General features: G+C 34.6%; 1 protein-coding gene across 1 annotated transcript in view; it reads left to right on the top strand.

Moving 5' to 3' along the window:
• ACYP2 (acylphosphatase 2) overlaps positions 1–17,429 on the top strand; it is a 172,484-nt gene that overhangs the window by 14,523 nt on the left and 140,532 nt on the right. Inside the window, exon 3 of the mRNA XM_059942780.1 lies at positions 1,111–1,220. Within this exon, the coding sequence (XP_059798763.1) occupies positions 1,111–1,220 (110 nt within the window). The remainder of the gene's footprint in view (positions 1–1,110; positions 1,221–17,429) is intronic.

The raw sequence follows: 17,429 nt of genomic DNA, 5'->3' as shown, positions 1-17,429 counted from the left end.
TTCCTAGGCTTTTAAAGTTAAAACCCCTTGCTGCCTTTTAGATATTTATTTTAAAATATTTATTTATTTTAAAATATTTTTAAAATATCTATTTTTAAAATATAGTACTCCTTTCCTAAAAGTTAAACGTGGCATGTATTCTCACCTACTGTTTGAGCTGGGAATCACTAGCTAGGTCTCTGTTCCTAACCTCTAAAGGTTCTAACAGGTTCCCACAAGTCAAGTCTCTGCCTTTTGAGATAGTCGCATCCCCTGGAGTTCAGATTGTCTCCTTTTTCATTATTATCTGTGAAGGCATGACATTTTCAGAACCCAGCCCTTCCAGCAATCCTAGCTGTAATCATCTTGGTTTGTGCTGCTTCATTTAGTTGGGGACGTGGAGTGTAGAGCTAGCTCTTGGTCACCCTGGCCTCCAAACAGGAGAAAAGCATGTTTCTAAAAAATGCTAGTATTCTGGCTCCACAAGAATTTTAGTGTGGTGTAGTTAAAGTAATTCAAAATAAAAATGTTTCTAGGTCTGCATGTGCTGGTAGCATAATTGAATTTGGAATCAGGAAAAGGAATTTTTAAAAACTATTACGAATAATAGGAGAAATAAATTTACTCATAGGCAATTATAACATTTGCGTGGCAAGTCCAGAGTCAACAGAAAACATTGAAATCTTTTAATCCAATACTTTATATTGATCATAACTGGATATTTTTGCTCAGTGATTAAGAATCTTGGAGTGATCATCATTTGAACCCAGATTGACTGTGTAATTTAGCATTAGCAGGTTGTGAGGGCAATGCAACTGAGTTTTATGGATTCCAAAACACATCATGGAAATTGTTTTCTGAAATAATTCCCACCATCAGTTTATTTTCTCATAACATGCTTGTCTTTACTGAATGTGGAATTTAGCACACACACACAAAATACCATTTAAATGAAAGTTTTTGTAAATATAGGTATTACTATAGGTCAGCTACACAATCTTTGGCATAGAATATATTTTAAAGTAATCAGCTTTTTTGTGACCATACTTTTTTGAATGTTGGAATCAAGTATGTTGTAAATTCAGGCCTTTGATGATGGACTTCATCTCTCTTGTTTTCTCCTGAAACCAGTACACCGAAGATGAGGCAAGGAAAATAGGTGTGGTTGGCTGGGTGAAGAATACCAGCAAAGGCACTGTGACAGGCCAAGTGCAAGGCCCCGAAGAGAAAGTCAATTCCATGTAAGTAATAAGACGAATAACACACTCATGCAACTTATGAACTTATTTCAATGTTTGGTTGTACAATAAGAATAGAATTGATGGACCAAATTTAGTTTGTAGATTATCACTAAACCAACATGCTTTTAGGCAGACCAGCAAAGAAATTTTCAGAGTTGAGAGTGGAATTTCTACGTCTAGGAATGGATTTCCCACTTGGGCAGGCCCTCAGAAAGAGCAATGGCATCACTCTCCAATCTGTGTGAAATGTGTTCTGTTCAGTCTCCTCTAATATGAGGGAAACATCCAGGGTCAAGTATTTCTCATCTGAAGTGCCTGTGACAGAAGCATAGTGCTTTAGGATGCTTCTTGAAGTTCTTAAAGAGCCTGCAAGGCAAAAAGTTGCCATTTCCTTTGTATTGTTGAAGTATCTTATTTATCTAATTGTAATTTTATTTTTACTGTCAATGAAAGTGTGTTTGATGAGCTGTATAGTTACCGTAATATGAGTCCTTGCAGCACAAAGGAGATCAGATTCAGTTATAGGGAAAAAAGTGCCTTGTGTACACAGTGTCATTTTCAAAGAGGTTATCTTTTCAGCTTCCTAATTTCCACTGCTCTCGGTAGTCTTTTTTTTTTTTTTAAATAAAAATTGCTCCTATTTATCGAGCATTTGCAACATGTTAGGTAATGTGCTAAACACTTTACATGGATTATCTCATTTAATCTTCACAACAGGTCTTACGAGGTAGCTACTCGTTAATACCCAATTTATTTTATTATTTGCAATTTATCTTTGTTTTCTTTACTTAATGTTTTCAGATTTCAAGAGCAATACTTTTTTACTTGTTGTAATAAGTGAAGTAATAAAATGTAGAGAGGTATAAAAGCAAAGTTAGTCATCGGCCCCTCCTTTCTACTTCCTTCCCCTCTGTGTAACCTGAGCCAGTGGCTTTGTGAATCCTATCCAAAACTTTCTTTTTCACTTAAAAATACTTAATTGTACGTTTAAAATTAGGGTTTTCTGTGTTTTTACTGAAATAGAATACTTCATGCGTATTTTTCTGTAACTGGTATTTTTTACTTTATGGACGTTCAACAATGAAGAAATATATAAGTACCAATTCCTTATTTTTTCTAATTTCTTTATGTATAGGTACATATTTGCATTTGTGCATAAACCGTACCCCAACTTGAAGAGTGGGGTCCAAAATTCAATTTCATAAAATGTGGGGTAACCGTTAATGGAAAAATTATATTTTTCAGTAGGATGGTCACAAAATGCACAAATGAGAGGACTGTGAGACTTAACATTATACAGAACTAATAGTTCAATGGATGAGAAAAAGCCAGATGACTATGATATAGTTTGAGAATGGGGACCACATGGAGGATGGACGCTCATGCCAATCATGTTATACCTAATCCATGTTGTAGCAAGTTTTTGATTAATTTCCTTAACATAATCATATCATACATTCTGCCCATTTTTCCTTTGCAACCCCTGCACACCCTTCTTCCCTGCCACGCTGCCAGTCATCTATGTTAGCAACTTGTGTGTGTTTCCTTCCATGTTTGTCTCCGTGTTTGCCTTTACACAGCACACACACACACACACACTCAAGTGCACATATATTTTGGGGTTTTGTTCAATGTTTGCTTTTTAAAAATGGGATTCTGGTGTATGCACCTCTCTGCATCTCACTTTTATTTTTTTTTAATTTTTTAATTTTTATAAATTTATTTATTTATTTTTGGCTGTGTTGGGTCTTCATTGCTGCGAGCGGGCTTTCCCTAGCCGGCTTTCACTGTGGCAAGCGGGGCTACTCTCTGTTGAGGTGCGTGGTCTTCTCATTGCGGTGGCTTCTCTTGCTGCGGAGCACGGGTTCTAGGCACGTGGGCTCTGTAGCTGTGGCTCGCAGGCTCCAGAGCACAGGCTCAGTAGTTGTGGCTCACGAGCTTAGTTGCTCTGTGGCATGTGAGATCTTCCCAGACCAGGGCTTGAACCCGTGTCCCCTGCATTGGCAGGCAGATTCTCAACCACTGCGCCACCAGGGAAGTCCCTGCATCTCACTTTTATCATTCAAAAATACATCCAGGAAAATCCCTCCAAGTCAAATGGTGTAACACTAATTCATTCTTTTTAATGGCTGCTTAATATTCTACAGTATAGATGTACCATTATTTATTACCTTATTGCTGGGAACTCATTTTGTTACTTTTTATTTTTATTTTTTTCCGCAATAAGAGCAATGATGCAATAAACATTTTATTGGTGATTTTATTTTTATGGGATAGACTTCTAGGAGTGTGATTTGTTGGTTGAAGTGTCTTGTGTACTTTTAATTTAAAAATATTTGCCTGACTGCTTTTCAGAACAGCTGTAAACAATTACACTTTTTTCTATTCATCCTGTTGGCAATTGGTACTGTTGCGCTCTCATTTTTCTTTTATCTGATTTGGTGTAGAGTGATGTATTATCTTTTTTACTGTAGTTTGCATTTCTCTAATTGATAGTTAGTTGGAGCATCTTCATGCTATGTGGATTTGTTCTCATGGATTCCCTTTTCACATCCTTTACCAATTTTCTCACTGGATTGCTTGTCTCTTGCCAATTTTAAGAGCACTTTGTATATTGGTGATGACTACTAACTCATTATCTGTTATCTCTTTTTCAAGTATTCCCCAAATCTATCATTTGCCTATTAGTTTTGTTTATGGTAGCTTTTGCAACATAAATTGTTTTTCACTTTTATAAACTTAGATATGGCTATCTTTTCTTTCTGTTTAAAAAACAGATTGTGTGTTGTTTCCTAGCTTTCCTTCTTACTTTTTGATGCTTTATTTATTACATTAGGCATCTACTCCATCTGGAATTTGTTTCTTATTTATAATATGAGATTGGAGACTATTTTCTACCAGATGGATAGCAAGTTGTGCCAGCACCATTTATTAAATAGTCACTCTTTCCCCATTGAATTGAGATACATTTTTGTCATATATTAAAATCTCATATAAACTGGATTTTATTTCTGGATTTTCTGTTCTGGTCCACTGATTGATATATCTATTCTTACACTAATACTCCATATTGATTTAATTACAGTGGCTTTATAGTATATTTTCTGTCATTATTCTTTTTCATTCACTTTTTTGCTTTCTTGGGCATTTATTTTCTCTCTAAACTTTAAGATAATTTTACCTATTTAATTGGAATAATATTTGTTTGTTTGTTTGTTTTAATTAATTTATTTATTTATATTTATTTTTGACTGTGTTGGGTCTTCGTTTCTGCGCGAGGGCTTTCTCCAGTTGCGGCGAGTGGGGGCCACTCTTCATCGCGGTGCGCGGGCCTCTCACTGTCGCAGCCTCTCCCGTTGCGGAGCACAGGCTCCAGATGCGCAGGCTCAGTAGTTGTGGCTCACGGGCTTAGTCGCTCCGCGGCATGTGGGATCTTCCCAGACCAGGGCTCGAACCCGTGTCCCCTGCATTGGCAGGCAGACTCCTAACCACTGTGCCACCAGGGAAGCCCTGTTTTTTTTAAACTTCCCTAATTGTCTTACAAATATGTTTTTTTAAAAAAGAAAACTTTCTTTTTTAAAACAGTTTTAGAGTTACAGAAGAATTGTGACAATAGTACAGAGGGTTTCCGTATACTCCTCACCCTTTCCCCATTAACATTTTACATTAGTATGATACATATGGTACAATTAATGAACCAGTACTGATGTACTGGGCATTAAGTAAAGTCCATAGTTTATTCAGATTTCCTCAGCTTTTACCTAATGTCTCTTTTATCTTTTAGGAGCCCTTATTTTACTTGCTTTTTAATTGCACATTTTTATGATATAAGAGAATTGTTATTAAATCTTTCCATATAAGAATATGGATATCTTTTCATTTGTTCAGATTTTAAAATTTATACTTCAATGTGATTTTATGGTTGTCGTCATATAAGTTTTGTGCTTTTCTTGCAGAGTTTATTCCTAAGTATTTGCCTTAGTCAGTTTGGGCTTCAGTAACAAAGCACCGTATAGAATAGGTGGTTTATAAACAACAGAAATTCTCAGAGTTATGGAGGATGGAAGTGCAAGATCAGGGTGCAAGCATGATCACGTTCTGGTGAGGGCCCTCTTCTGGGTTGCAGACTGTTGACTTCTCATTGTATTCTCCCATGGCACAAAGAGAGCTAGTTAGCTCTCTGGCGTGTTCTTATAAGGACACTAATCTCATTCATGAGAGTTCTATCCTCATGACCTAATTACCTCTCAAAGACCCCACCTCCAAATACCATCACATTGGAGATGAAGCATCAAGCTATAAATTTGGGGAGGACCCAAACATTCATTCCATAACAATATTTTATTGCTTTTTTTCACAATTATGTATGGAATATTTTCCCCATTTTTGTTTCTGGGTATTTATGCTAGAATAAGGAAAGCCTAATGATGTTTGTATATTTATCTTATATCATAGAGTTACCTTATCAAATATTCTCATTAATTGTACTAGATTTGATTGTTTGTTGTTTTTTTTGTAAACTATAGTCTATTAGATTTCCTAAGTATGTAATTCTGTAATTAGCCAAAATAGTGTATCTTTTATCCAGTTTACTTCATTTGCTAGACCTCCTCACAGCAATGTTGAATAGTAATAGCCATAGCAAGCATTCCTGTCTGGTTTCTGATTTTATTTGAAATGGCTTTATTTTTTCACCATGATGACGAAGAATGATGTTTGCTGTTGATTTTTGGTAAATAAACTTCATTACATTGAATTTCACTCTTGCATTCCTTGAATTAAGCTCTGGTTGGTCACAGTGTGTTATTCTCTTGAGTCATTGCTGAATACTGCTTCCCGATGTTTTATTTAGAAATTTTGCATCTGTACTTATAAGTGAGATTATGGTTTCCTTTTTTTTGTGGGGGAGGGGTGTTACTGTATCAAGTTTTGGTGTTAAAAGTTCTGCTGGTTCATGAAATGTATTAGGAAGTTTCCCTTTTCATTCATTCTGGAATAATTTAAATAATACTGAGATTACTGTTCTTAGGTTAGCTGAAATAAGTTATGAAATCACTTGGTCCTGGTGCTTTCTTAATGATAGGCCTTTAATCACCTTTCCAATCTGGTCTATTGTAATTGGTGTATTTGGGTGTGCCACTTGTTCCCAGATTCATTTATATTTTGCTAGGAAATTATCCAATTCTTTTTTGAAATTATCCCCTTGTCCTAGGGTTTCAAATTTGTGGTTATAGATTTTATAATTTTTAAAATCTCTTCTGTATCTGTGTTTATATCTCCTTTGAAAATTCCTAATCTTACATAGTTTATTCTCTCCTCATTTTTCTTTAATCAGTCTTAGAAGAGATTTATCTATTTTATTGGTATATCTTAAAAAGCAGCTTTTGGGTTTATTGATCATTTCTACTTTTTTGGTTTTCCATTTCCTTAATTTCAACTTTTATCTTTATTAATTCACTCTTTTTTATTTCTTTGCTGCTTGGTCTCTAAGTCTTCAACATGAGTGGTAGTTGCCTTTAATTTTAGTCTTTTTACATTAAAGATAGTGATTTGGCATTTACCCTGAACACATCTTTTGAGTTGTTCCATAGGTTTTGGTAAAAAGTGTTCTTTTCATTGCTTTCTGGAGAGTTTGTATTTTCATGTTTTATTTCCTCTTTGAGCAAATATCCAATGGTATTCTGTGTATGTGTTTTTTAAGTTTCCAGTGGTTATGTTTTTTTAGTCACCTTTTATTACTTATTTCTATTTTTATTTGATGATGATCAGAGAATGGGGCCTAGAAGATCTCTACTTTAAAAAAATTGTTAAACCCTTCTGATGACATGATTTATTTTGGACAGATCAATTAGGATGGGTGATTCAATTAGGATGCTTTAGGTTGCAAGAAATAGAATATCTGTTAAAAGTAGCTTAATGAAGGGGCTGATTTTTCTCACTTTCCAAAAAGACTGTGGCAGGTAGTTCCCGGGTTGGTCCAGTTGCTCCATTATATTAGGGTTCTGGGGTCAGTTTCTCTGGGACCCTCCTGACTTTCTATCTCTTCTGCTTGCCTGCAAGTCCTTCACACCCTCACAGGATCAATTCAAAGCAGGAAGAATGTGAGACTTTTTCCCTTCTCTTCTAAGAGAGGAAATTCTTAAAAGACCCTGGCAGATTGCTCTACAGGTTCCACTGGACAGAGCAAGGTCTCAAGCCTATGCCCTGGCTTCAAGTGATATTAGGGAAATATCTGGCATTTTTAGCTTTCCTTCTAACAAGTGGGATTTGGCATCAAGAAGGAAGAAAGAGAGAGGAATGGCTGTTAGGGAGACACCCAACGATGTTTGCTGTAAAAGAGACCCGAAAGGAGCATATGTTCTCTTTCTGAGGCATATGAGATTTCATATCTATCTATCTATCTATCTATCTATCTATCTATCTATCTATCTATCTATCTGTCTTTGAATGTGTTGATTATATTATTCCATTCTAGTATTTTTTGACAACTATATAATTTAATTATGAAAGAGGTGTATTTTGTTTTTGTTTTTGTTTTTCGGGGTTTTTTTGGCCGTGCCGCACCACACCCAGCTTGTGGGATTTTAGTTCTCCGACCAGGGACTGAACCCAGACCCTCGGCAGGGAAAGCACGGAGTCCGAACCACTGGACCGCCAGGGAATTCCCATGAAAGAGGTGTATTGAAGTCTTTCTGTATAACTGTATTTTCATCGTTATCATTGCAGTTTAATTTTTCTTTACATTTCTTACTGTTGTGTTGTTTGATACTACAGATATATGACTTGTGTCATCTTCATAAACAGTGTCTTTTTTCATTACATAGTGTTTGTCTTTATACATTTTAATGCTTTTAAATTTAATTTCTACCTTGCTACTCCCTCTTTCTTTTAAATTTACATTTCATTGGTATTTCTATGTTTACCTTTATATTTTTATCCATTCTTGATCATTTTAGGGTGCTTTTAATAAACAACATAGAGCTATGTTTTGTTCTTTAGCACATTTTGAAAGTTTTTCTCTTTTAATGGCAGAGTTCAATCTTTTCAAATTTAGTGTAATAATTGGTTTGTACACTAACTTGGTTTCTTCATATTTAGTATAATAGTAGTTTGTAACAATTTTATTCTTCTATGTTACTTTACTATTATTACTTTTAGTTTTAATCATCAATAAACTTTTTTTATAGTGAACTACAACACATATATAGAAAAATGCATAAGATATTAATGTGCAGGTTGATGAATTAGTATAAAGCAAAGATCTTTCTCCTGCAGTATCACCTTGGATCAAGTGTCCATGGATCATATGCATGGGTCTGTTTTTCTGGATTCTCTGTTCTGTTTCATTGGTCTGTTTGTCTATCCTTGCACCACTACCATCCCACGTTAATTATTGTAGCTTTATCATAAGTCCTGGCATCCGGTAGACAAGTTATTCTAACTTACTCTTTGTCAAAGTTGTGTTGGCTATTACAGTACCTTTCATTACCATGTAGATTTTAGATCAAGTTGTCAAGTTCCACGAAACAACCTGTTGACTTTTTTTTTTTTTTTTTTTAATTTTTATTTATTTATTTATTTTTTATTTATTTATGGCTGTGTTGGGTCTTCGTTTCTGTGCGAGGGCTTTCTCTAGTTCCGGCAAGTGGGGGCCTCTCTTCATCGCGGTGCGCGGGGCTTTCATTATCACGGCCTCTCTTGTTGCTGAGCACAGGCTCCAGACGCGCAGGCTCAGTAATTGTGGCTCACGGGGCCTAGTTGCTCTGCGGCATGTGGGATCTTCCCAGACCAGGGCTCGAACCCGTGTCCCCTGCATTGGCAGGCAGACTCTCAACCACTGCGCCACCAGGGAAGCCCCCAACCTGTTGACTTTTGACTGGGATTGCATTGAATGTAAAGATAAATTTAGGGAGAATTTTTGTCGTAAATGTGATAATCTCTCATTTATTTTGTTCTTGAATTCTCTCAATAGTATATTATAATTTTCTGCATAAAGGTCTTGCATATTTCCTCCCGAGGTATTTGATAGTTTTGATGCTATTATAAATGCTATCTTCTTAAGCATTTTTCCTGTTTATTGCTAATATATAGAAAATCAATTGAGTTTTGTGTATTGCCTTATATCCAGCGACTATGCTAGACTGACTTGTTGATTCTAATAATTTGCATGAAGATTCTTTTGAATTTTATTGTTTTGAATATTATCTGAGGATAATGAGAGTTTTATTTTTTCCTTTCCTACTCTTTCACCTTTTATTTCTTTTCCTTGCTCACTACACTGATTAGGACTTTAAGTATAATATTGTGCAGAAGTAGTAGTAATAATTGGCATCCATGTCTTGTTACTGATCTCAAATTTTCAACATTTTACTTTTAAATAGTATACTTGGTAAAAGTTTTTCTGTAGGTACTATTTATCAGATTATTAAAATTTCCTTCTACTTTTAAAATCACAAATGGATACTGCATCCTAACAAATACTTTTTCTATATCAATTAATATGATGATATGATTTTTATCCTTTATTCTGTTATTGGGACAAATTATATTGATTGATATTCTAATATAATCAGTACTATATTCCTGGAATAAACTCAAATTAATCATGACTGATTTTCCTTTTTATATATCACTAGATATTGTTTGCTCACATTTTATTTAAGATTCTTACATGTATGTTCACATGAGAGATGGGTCTGTAATTTTCCTTTCTTATAATGTCAAAGTTAAGTTATGTTTGTCTAGAATTTTTATAATATTGATATTATTCTGTAAATAGTAGAATTCATCACCAATTAGTTCTGGGCCTGGAGTTTTCTTTGTCCCAGTGTTTTAAATTACAGATTGAATTCCTTTAACACTTATAAGACTTTTCATATTTTCTTTTCCTATTGTCAATTTTGGTAAGTTGTATTTTAAAAAAATTTGTCCATATTTTCTAAAATTTCCAATCTATTGGCATAAAATCTTATTATCTTTTTAATATTGCAGTATAAATAGTGCTGTTGACCTTTAATTTCTGACATTAGTTGCCTGTGCTTTTTTGTTTGTTTGTTTTTTGTTTTTTGTTTTTTTTCTCCCTAGGCCTTTATCAGTCAATATTCTTAGTCTTTCAAAGAATCAACCTCTGCCTTTGTTGATCCTTTCTATATATGATGTTTCCTGTTTCATTAATTTTGTTGTTATAATTTTGCTGCAATTATTTTCTTCCTTCAATTTTCTTTGTAGTTAGTTTGCTGCTCTTTTTTTAACTTCTTGAGATGGATCCTTAGTGAATTGATTTTTTAGCTTTTCTTTTTGAAATATATAGCATTTTAAAAGCCATAATTTGCTTTCTAAGCACTGTTTTAGCTGTATCTCATAAGTTTTTATATACAATTTAAAAAATTATTTTGTTCAAGATACATTCTAATTTTCAGTGTAATTTTCTGTTTGACCTATCAATTATGTAGAAATATATTTATTAGTTTCTAAATATATCTAGCTTTTCTAGGTATCTTTTTGTTATTGATTTCTACCTAATTACCTTATAATCAGAGAACATCCTGTATATAATTTCAATCCTTTGAAGTTTGTTGAGACTGTTTTTATGGCCCAGTATATGATCATTTTTATAAAACTTCTCTATGCCTTACAAAGAATGTATATTCTGTAATCATTGGATATAGAGTTCTATATGTTCATTAAATCAAATTTGCCATATCATATTGTCTAAAACCCGTACTGGTTTTGTTTTTGACTGCTTGTCCAGTTATGATTGTGGACTTGCTTCTTTTTTCTGGTAGATTTGTCATATATCTTTTGAGTCCATGTTATTTGATGCATGCAAATTTAGAGTTGTTGTAGTCTCCTGGTGACTTAAGCCTTGTATCATTGTAAAGTGTTTCTCTCCATCTTTAATAATGCTTTTTGCCTTTAAGTTACTTTATCTGATATTAATAGAGTTATACAAGCTTAATTTATGAATGTGTTTGAATAGAATTATTTCCCGTTGTTTCATTTTCAATGTTTCTTTCTCATTACGTTTTATATGTGTCCATTTTAAACAGCATATAGTTGGGTTTTTTTTTTCTTTATGTAGTCATATAACCTTTGTTTTTAAATTAGACTATTTAGTTCATTTAAGCTTAATGGAATTACTGGTATACTTAGAATTAAATTTATATCTTACTGTGTTCTTTCCACTTGTTTTATCAGTTCCATGTTGTTTCCTCTTTCTAGCCTTCATTCGGATTGACTATTTTTTATTATTCTTTTTTTTCTCTATTCGTTTAAAAGTTGTATATTCTTTTATTTCTCTTACTAGTGCTTTTCCTGGAGATACAACATACAACCATAACATATCCAAATTTGATATTAATTTAGGCCTTTATTCTTTTTTCCAACAATGCAAGATCTATAGCACCTTTTAAGGTCATTTATCTCCCTATTTACTTAGATGCTATTGTGGTGTATTTTAATTATCTATTTTAAAGTTCATAAGACATTATTTTTAAAAGTCAGTATTTGGCAGTTTTCCTATAGATTTGCCATTTTTGTTGCTCTTTTCCCTCCTAAATTCTCTGGGCTTCTGTGTAGGAATATTTCCATTCTGCCAAAAGAATGTTCTTTAGTATTTTCTTTAATTTGGGCCTGCTGGTGATGTGTTACCTAAGAACTGTGGTTCAGTTTTTGTCTCTATGTGTTTTTATTTTACCTTCATTCTTGAAAAATATCTTTGTTGTGAGTAGAATTCTAACATGCCATTTATTTTTTTAAGTTCCTTGTGGATACCATGAGAGTGTCTGGCATCCATTGCTTTGTTGTGAAGCTGGCTGTTGGTTTTACACTTTGCTTCTTTAAAGTAACTTAGCTGCATTTAAGACAGCAACAATAGTAAAATTGCCAGTTAACAATTTGCAATAATAAATATAGCATTAAGACTGTCAGGTTTAGGTTATTTTCTCCAGTAATATTTAGTTCTCTGGGTACAGATGCAGAGAAGGCAGGAGGTAGGGTTCATTCCAGAGCTGGTTGTTGCCAGCTACAAAGTGCAGAAGTCATAGAGCAGGGGCTTAAGGATATTTACAAGGGTGTGAATAGAATGATGAATCCCGGAATCTAGTTTGGACAAGAAGAGAAATGAACTGGGAGGTAACTGATGGGCAGTGAGAAATGATTGCCTTATTCAGTTTTGGATCTAAGCATTTGGAACAGCTGTCAGTACTGTTTTGTTGCACAATGCAATCCTAGAACAGTGGAATCAATATAAAGGAAGGGATGGAATGGGGGATGTGAAACATTCCTGATGTTGCTTAACCCACTGTGACTGATGATCCAGGGTAGATGAGCTCTTTCAAAAACTGACTTTTTCTGTGTCCAGTGGTTCTATAACTTAATCGGAGCATTGCTAAGTGGAAATTCCTCCAGGTGTTTGAAAGATTACTGAAATTTTGCCCATTTCTATGTTGTCATGACTTTCTTTTTCTTTCTTTTTTTTTTTTTTACTGCTTTTTACTATGGGATGGTCAAACATATACAGGACAATGAACCAACCCCATGTGTCTATTACCCAGTTTCAATAACAATATCTGACATCCTTGTTTCACATATTCCTCCAACTTTTCTTTTGTTTTTGTTATTGTTAGAGTTCTTGATGCAGATTTCCTGCATCATATTGTTCACTGGTAGGTTACATTGAAAGGTATGAAACAGCCAATGTTGGACAAAATTTTGAGCTCTAAAACAGCAATTTCATATTGTTCAATCTAATACTTTACTATTTTTCTCTAAAAGAAACTCTATATACCTATCAATCTATTTTTCTAACCCCCACAGATGATCTACCTCCAAATGTCAAAGTGCATCTCATCACCTATCAGTTATACTTTTCCCTGGAAGCTTGTCTTCCTCCCAGTCTGGGTCTAGACCTGCTGAACAGCATTCATTCTGATGTTTAGCCTCTTGCCCCTTTCCTGGAGCAGGTTTCTGTTTCCTCAATTACATGTTTTCATTCCCTTGATTTAGTCCCTTATTTTGTTGACACATAATTCTCCATAAGCTTCCCCCAAAAAGGTGCCTTAGAGACAAAAAGTTCGTATCCTTCATCTGCCTGCCTTCATCTGTCCTCATACTTGATTGTTGGAGCTGTAAAATTTTATGCCGAAAATTATCTTCCACTCAGAACTTTGAAGGCATAATTCCATGACTTGCGTTGCTGTTGAGAGATTTAATGTCATTCTCATACAAAGGTTTGGGAGCTATACCTGTTTGTTCCTCTCAGAAAGCTTTTTAGATGTTCAGTTTCTCCTTCTTTTTCTGCATTTTCACAATCATCTGCCTTCATGCATGTTTTAATTTCACTTTAGATGTTGGGCTCTTGGAGGAGGAGAATTAATGTCTTCCTTTGACAATTTCTTTCTCTCTCTCTTCTTGGCTCTCCTCTTTTGAAATTTCTATGTCACCCTGATTCTCTAATTTTCAACTTTTCTCACCTAGTCTCCAAACTTTATTTCCTGGGAAATTGCCTCAACTTCATCTTCCAGCCTTTCTTTAATTTTGTTTGTTTCTGCTGCAATATTTTGATTGTTTCTACTTTATAGCACCTTGTTCTTATTCTTTTTTTTCCATATTTCTCTGAGGATAATGTGTTTTTCTTTTTGCTGTTTTCTTCTGATTTTTGCATTGTTTTTGTTTCCTCTAAGTTTTTTTTTTTTTCCTTTCACCCCTCCTTGCCTTTTCTTTTTTTCTGTTTGTTTTGCTTCTCTCTTTCATACCCAGGCTTTCCCTACAATCATATTTTCAGTGACTTACTCATAAATATGAACAGACAGCCAAGAATAAACAGACTTTTAAGGAAATTTTCCAACATGTAATAGTAGACTTGTTGGCTTGAGGAATGGTGGTGACTGATGGAGAGCTGGCTTTTTGTTGGGGAAGCTCCAAATGCTAAATCTATAGGTCTTGTCTTCTGCAGTCCTTGGTGCCTCCAAATCCTGAGTCTACTGTGAGTTCCATGAGGTGAGCTGACTTGCTTCTCATTGTTTTTGCTTCTGCAAGTACTTGGGTTGTAGCATCCTTTGTTTTTCTGTGTAGTTACTCCTCCATCTGCTTTCCTTCTAATTTGTTGAAATCTGTTGTTCATATTATAGTTTTGTATCCAGTAGGAATGTTTTCAGCTGCAGGTTAGTAGAAAACCGTACTGAAAATGGATATGACAAATAGGAGTTCATTTTTCTCAGTAACAAGAAGTCTGGAGGTAGATGGTTACTGGCCTTGGTTCAGTAGCTCAGTGATATTAGTGCCAATGTCTCTGTGATTCTCTTGGCCTTTCCCTGATGGTCAAAATAATGAAAAGTGCAGCTGCACATAATATCCACTATTAAGTCAGGAAGAAGGCAGGAAAGGATAAGGATTGTGTTGCATTTCCTGAAATTCCCAAAACAGATATCTCCTTATGTTTCACTGGCTCCTATACAGTCATGTTGTTGCTCCTTGCTGCAAAGAAAACTGAGATATCAGTTTGACGTATTGATACCCTGAACAAAATTGGAGTTCTCTTTGCCAGGAGGAAGGGCAGGGGAATGGGTACTAGGTAGTTAATGAATGATGTCTGTTACATATTTCATATTCTGATGCTATCATTTGAATGGGGTTTCAGGTAAAAGGAAATGAACCTGCCATGTTTAATGGCACTGTAAAGATTAAGTGAGAAAATCCATGTGAAGCACTCAGCACAGTGTGTGGAACATAACAAATAATCAATAAACATTCCCTATCATGAGATGACCCAGGGTGTTCCATCTTTGCACACGTTGTTTTAGTGGCAGTTAGAGTGTCCAGGTGGATGTGCCACTAGGCTCTTAGATATATGGGTCATCCCTGCAGAGAAAGCGGGCTAGAGAATCAAATTTGGTTGTCATCAGTATGTGGATAGTGTTTGAAATCACGTACATGGATGAGACTACCCAGGGAGAGCTTTTGTGATGACAAGCAAGCAGGAAGCAGACACCAAGAGATTGTAAGTCAAGCTCAACAAACATTATGAATTGGGATGTCATTACAAATAAAAATATTTATACTTTAAAGAATGAATTTATTCCTGTAGTATCTACTATGTACAATATACTGTTTAAGGTACTGAATTATCCAAAAAATTAAACTACGGTAAGTTACAGAAATGGGTTGTAAAGTCAGACCAAATGTGGTGCATTTATAGCTATATAAATATGGACCTTTTTCTTCTTGTTATTAAAAAAAATTTTTTTAAGATGCTATGACAATAAGTCATGGAAATTAGAGCTAAATTGTGTTTAAAAACATGGATGTGGTTTCTTCCCAAGTTATTGAAATGTGGAATACAATAAGGAACATCATTTAGAGGTAGCCTGGCTATGACTGTAGCAGCCATGCTCTGTTCTTGCTAACAGGCCAGCAGCATCAAAGGACAGACTGCAGATGTGTGTGTGTTTTCTTCCCCTTCTGTGCTTCATTTTCTCTGAAAAAATGACTGATGGTTTTCTTTTGTAATTTGCAGTATATGATTCCAATTGTAGAGGTAAGTTCTGCCAACATTTTTTGATGTGTAGGAACCATTTTGAATTTATTGTTTTATTAAGACTACTTTTTTTTTTCAAAATGAAACAAAAAATATTCTCTATTTCTTGGTAATCATTTTAAATTAATGTATAGAGTTATGACACTGGGAATAAACCGTTGGCTATATCTACACAAAATATATTTTTCTTAAAGACTAAATGGTAATTTTGTCAAAACAAAAACCCCAGAAAACTAAAAACATTTGTATTTGGAGACAGTGAGCCAAATTCTAAAATTAAAATTCCATCTTGATTACTACATATTTTGAAAACCATATGTCATGTATCTGTATTCTGCACTTCAAAGGATAGTTAATGGACTGGAGTATGTATACAACAGGATGATCAGTTGGTCACATAGTCTGGAAAACTATGTCATAACGGGAGGAATGCTTGAAGGCGTGGGGGATATTTAGACTGGAGAGAGTACTACTTGAGGGAATCATGATTGTTTACTTCAAGTATTTGAAGGGCTGATACATGGCAAAGGATAAATGTTCTCTTGTTTCAGAATGCAATATTTTGTTTATAGCAATGGGTGAATTTGCTTATTTCAGTCCCCCCGACAAAGAATTTTCCTGTAAAGGTGTCTAATGTATCTAATGGAATTTTATAAATAACTGGGAGGGGTCTATATCAGCGGTTGGCATACTGTGGCCTTCTGGCCAGACCTGGCCTACTTCCTGTTTTGTAAATAAAGGTTTATTGGAGCACAGCCATGCCCATTTGTTCCTGTTTTGTCTGCTGTTGCTTTTGAGCTACAATGGCAAAGTATTTGCAACAGAGACTGGATGGGCACAAAATCTAAAGTATTTACTGTCTGGCCTTTTACAGAAAAAATTTTCAGACTTCTGGTGTAGATAACAGTCAAAGGTGTTATAGAAGATCTAACTCATTGGATAGTAAGTTAGTATAGGTGACCTCAAAGATCCTGTCCATAAGATTCTATGGTTCTATACAGAGACAATATATATGTACTTAAAATGTGTTCATAGTTTGAGTCAGAAGTAGAATAGATGTGTTCACCAATATAGTTGTATTTATCTCTTGCAAAGATAACATTTGTATGAAATGTGAAATTTTAACAGCATTTTGCTTTACCTATGAAATGCCATTGTTTTAAATTTCCAGCTGTTACAGTAGTGGATTGGAATGAAGTAATGGATTTCATGAATAATTAGGTAGTGTCTTATTCAAAGTTATTTAATATTTGTAAAAATAACTTTTCTCTGACAGACCATTAGTGGCATGAATTTCTATGTTACCAGACTTGCTAGTTTTTCCTAACTTTTTCATCTGAGAATCTCAAAGCACTTTGCTAATATTTTTATACCTTATTCATTGAAGTCCTTCTTACACAAATAGTGTTATTAAGAAAGTTCCATTAGATGTTCTATGTGTGTGTATGTATGTGTATGTGTGTGTGTGTGTGCGTGTATGTTTTCCATTGGATGTTCTATGGAAATAGAGAAGACTTGGACATTTTTCAGGAGAACAAAAATTCATTGAGGAGATGTAATTTTGGAAAAAAAGTTTAGTATAACCTATTTGACGTAAATTACTCTAATGGAAAACTAGAAACTGAAAAATATCTATAGTAGAGTCAGAGGTCTAATACCAGGTTTTAGACCTC

This window comes from Balaenoptera ricei, chromosome 13 (assembly GCF_028023285.1).
Source record: "Balaenoptera ricei isolate mBalRic1 chromosome 13, mBalRic1.hap2, whole genome shotgun sequence".
In the NCBI taxonomy this organism is placed as follows: domain Eukaryota; kingdom Metazoa; phylum Chordata; class Mammalia; order Artiodactyla; family Balaenopteridae; genus Balaenoptera; species Balaenoptera ricei.
This window is presented reverse-complemented; position numbering and strand designations above follow the sequence as displayed.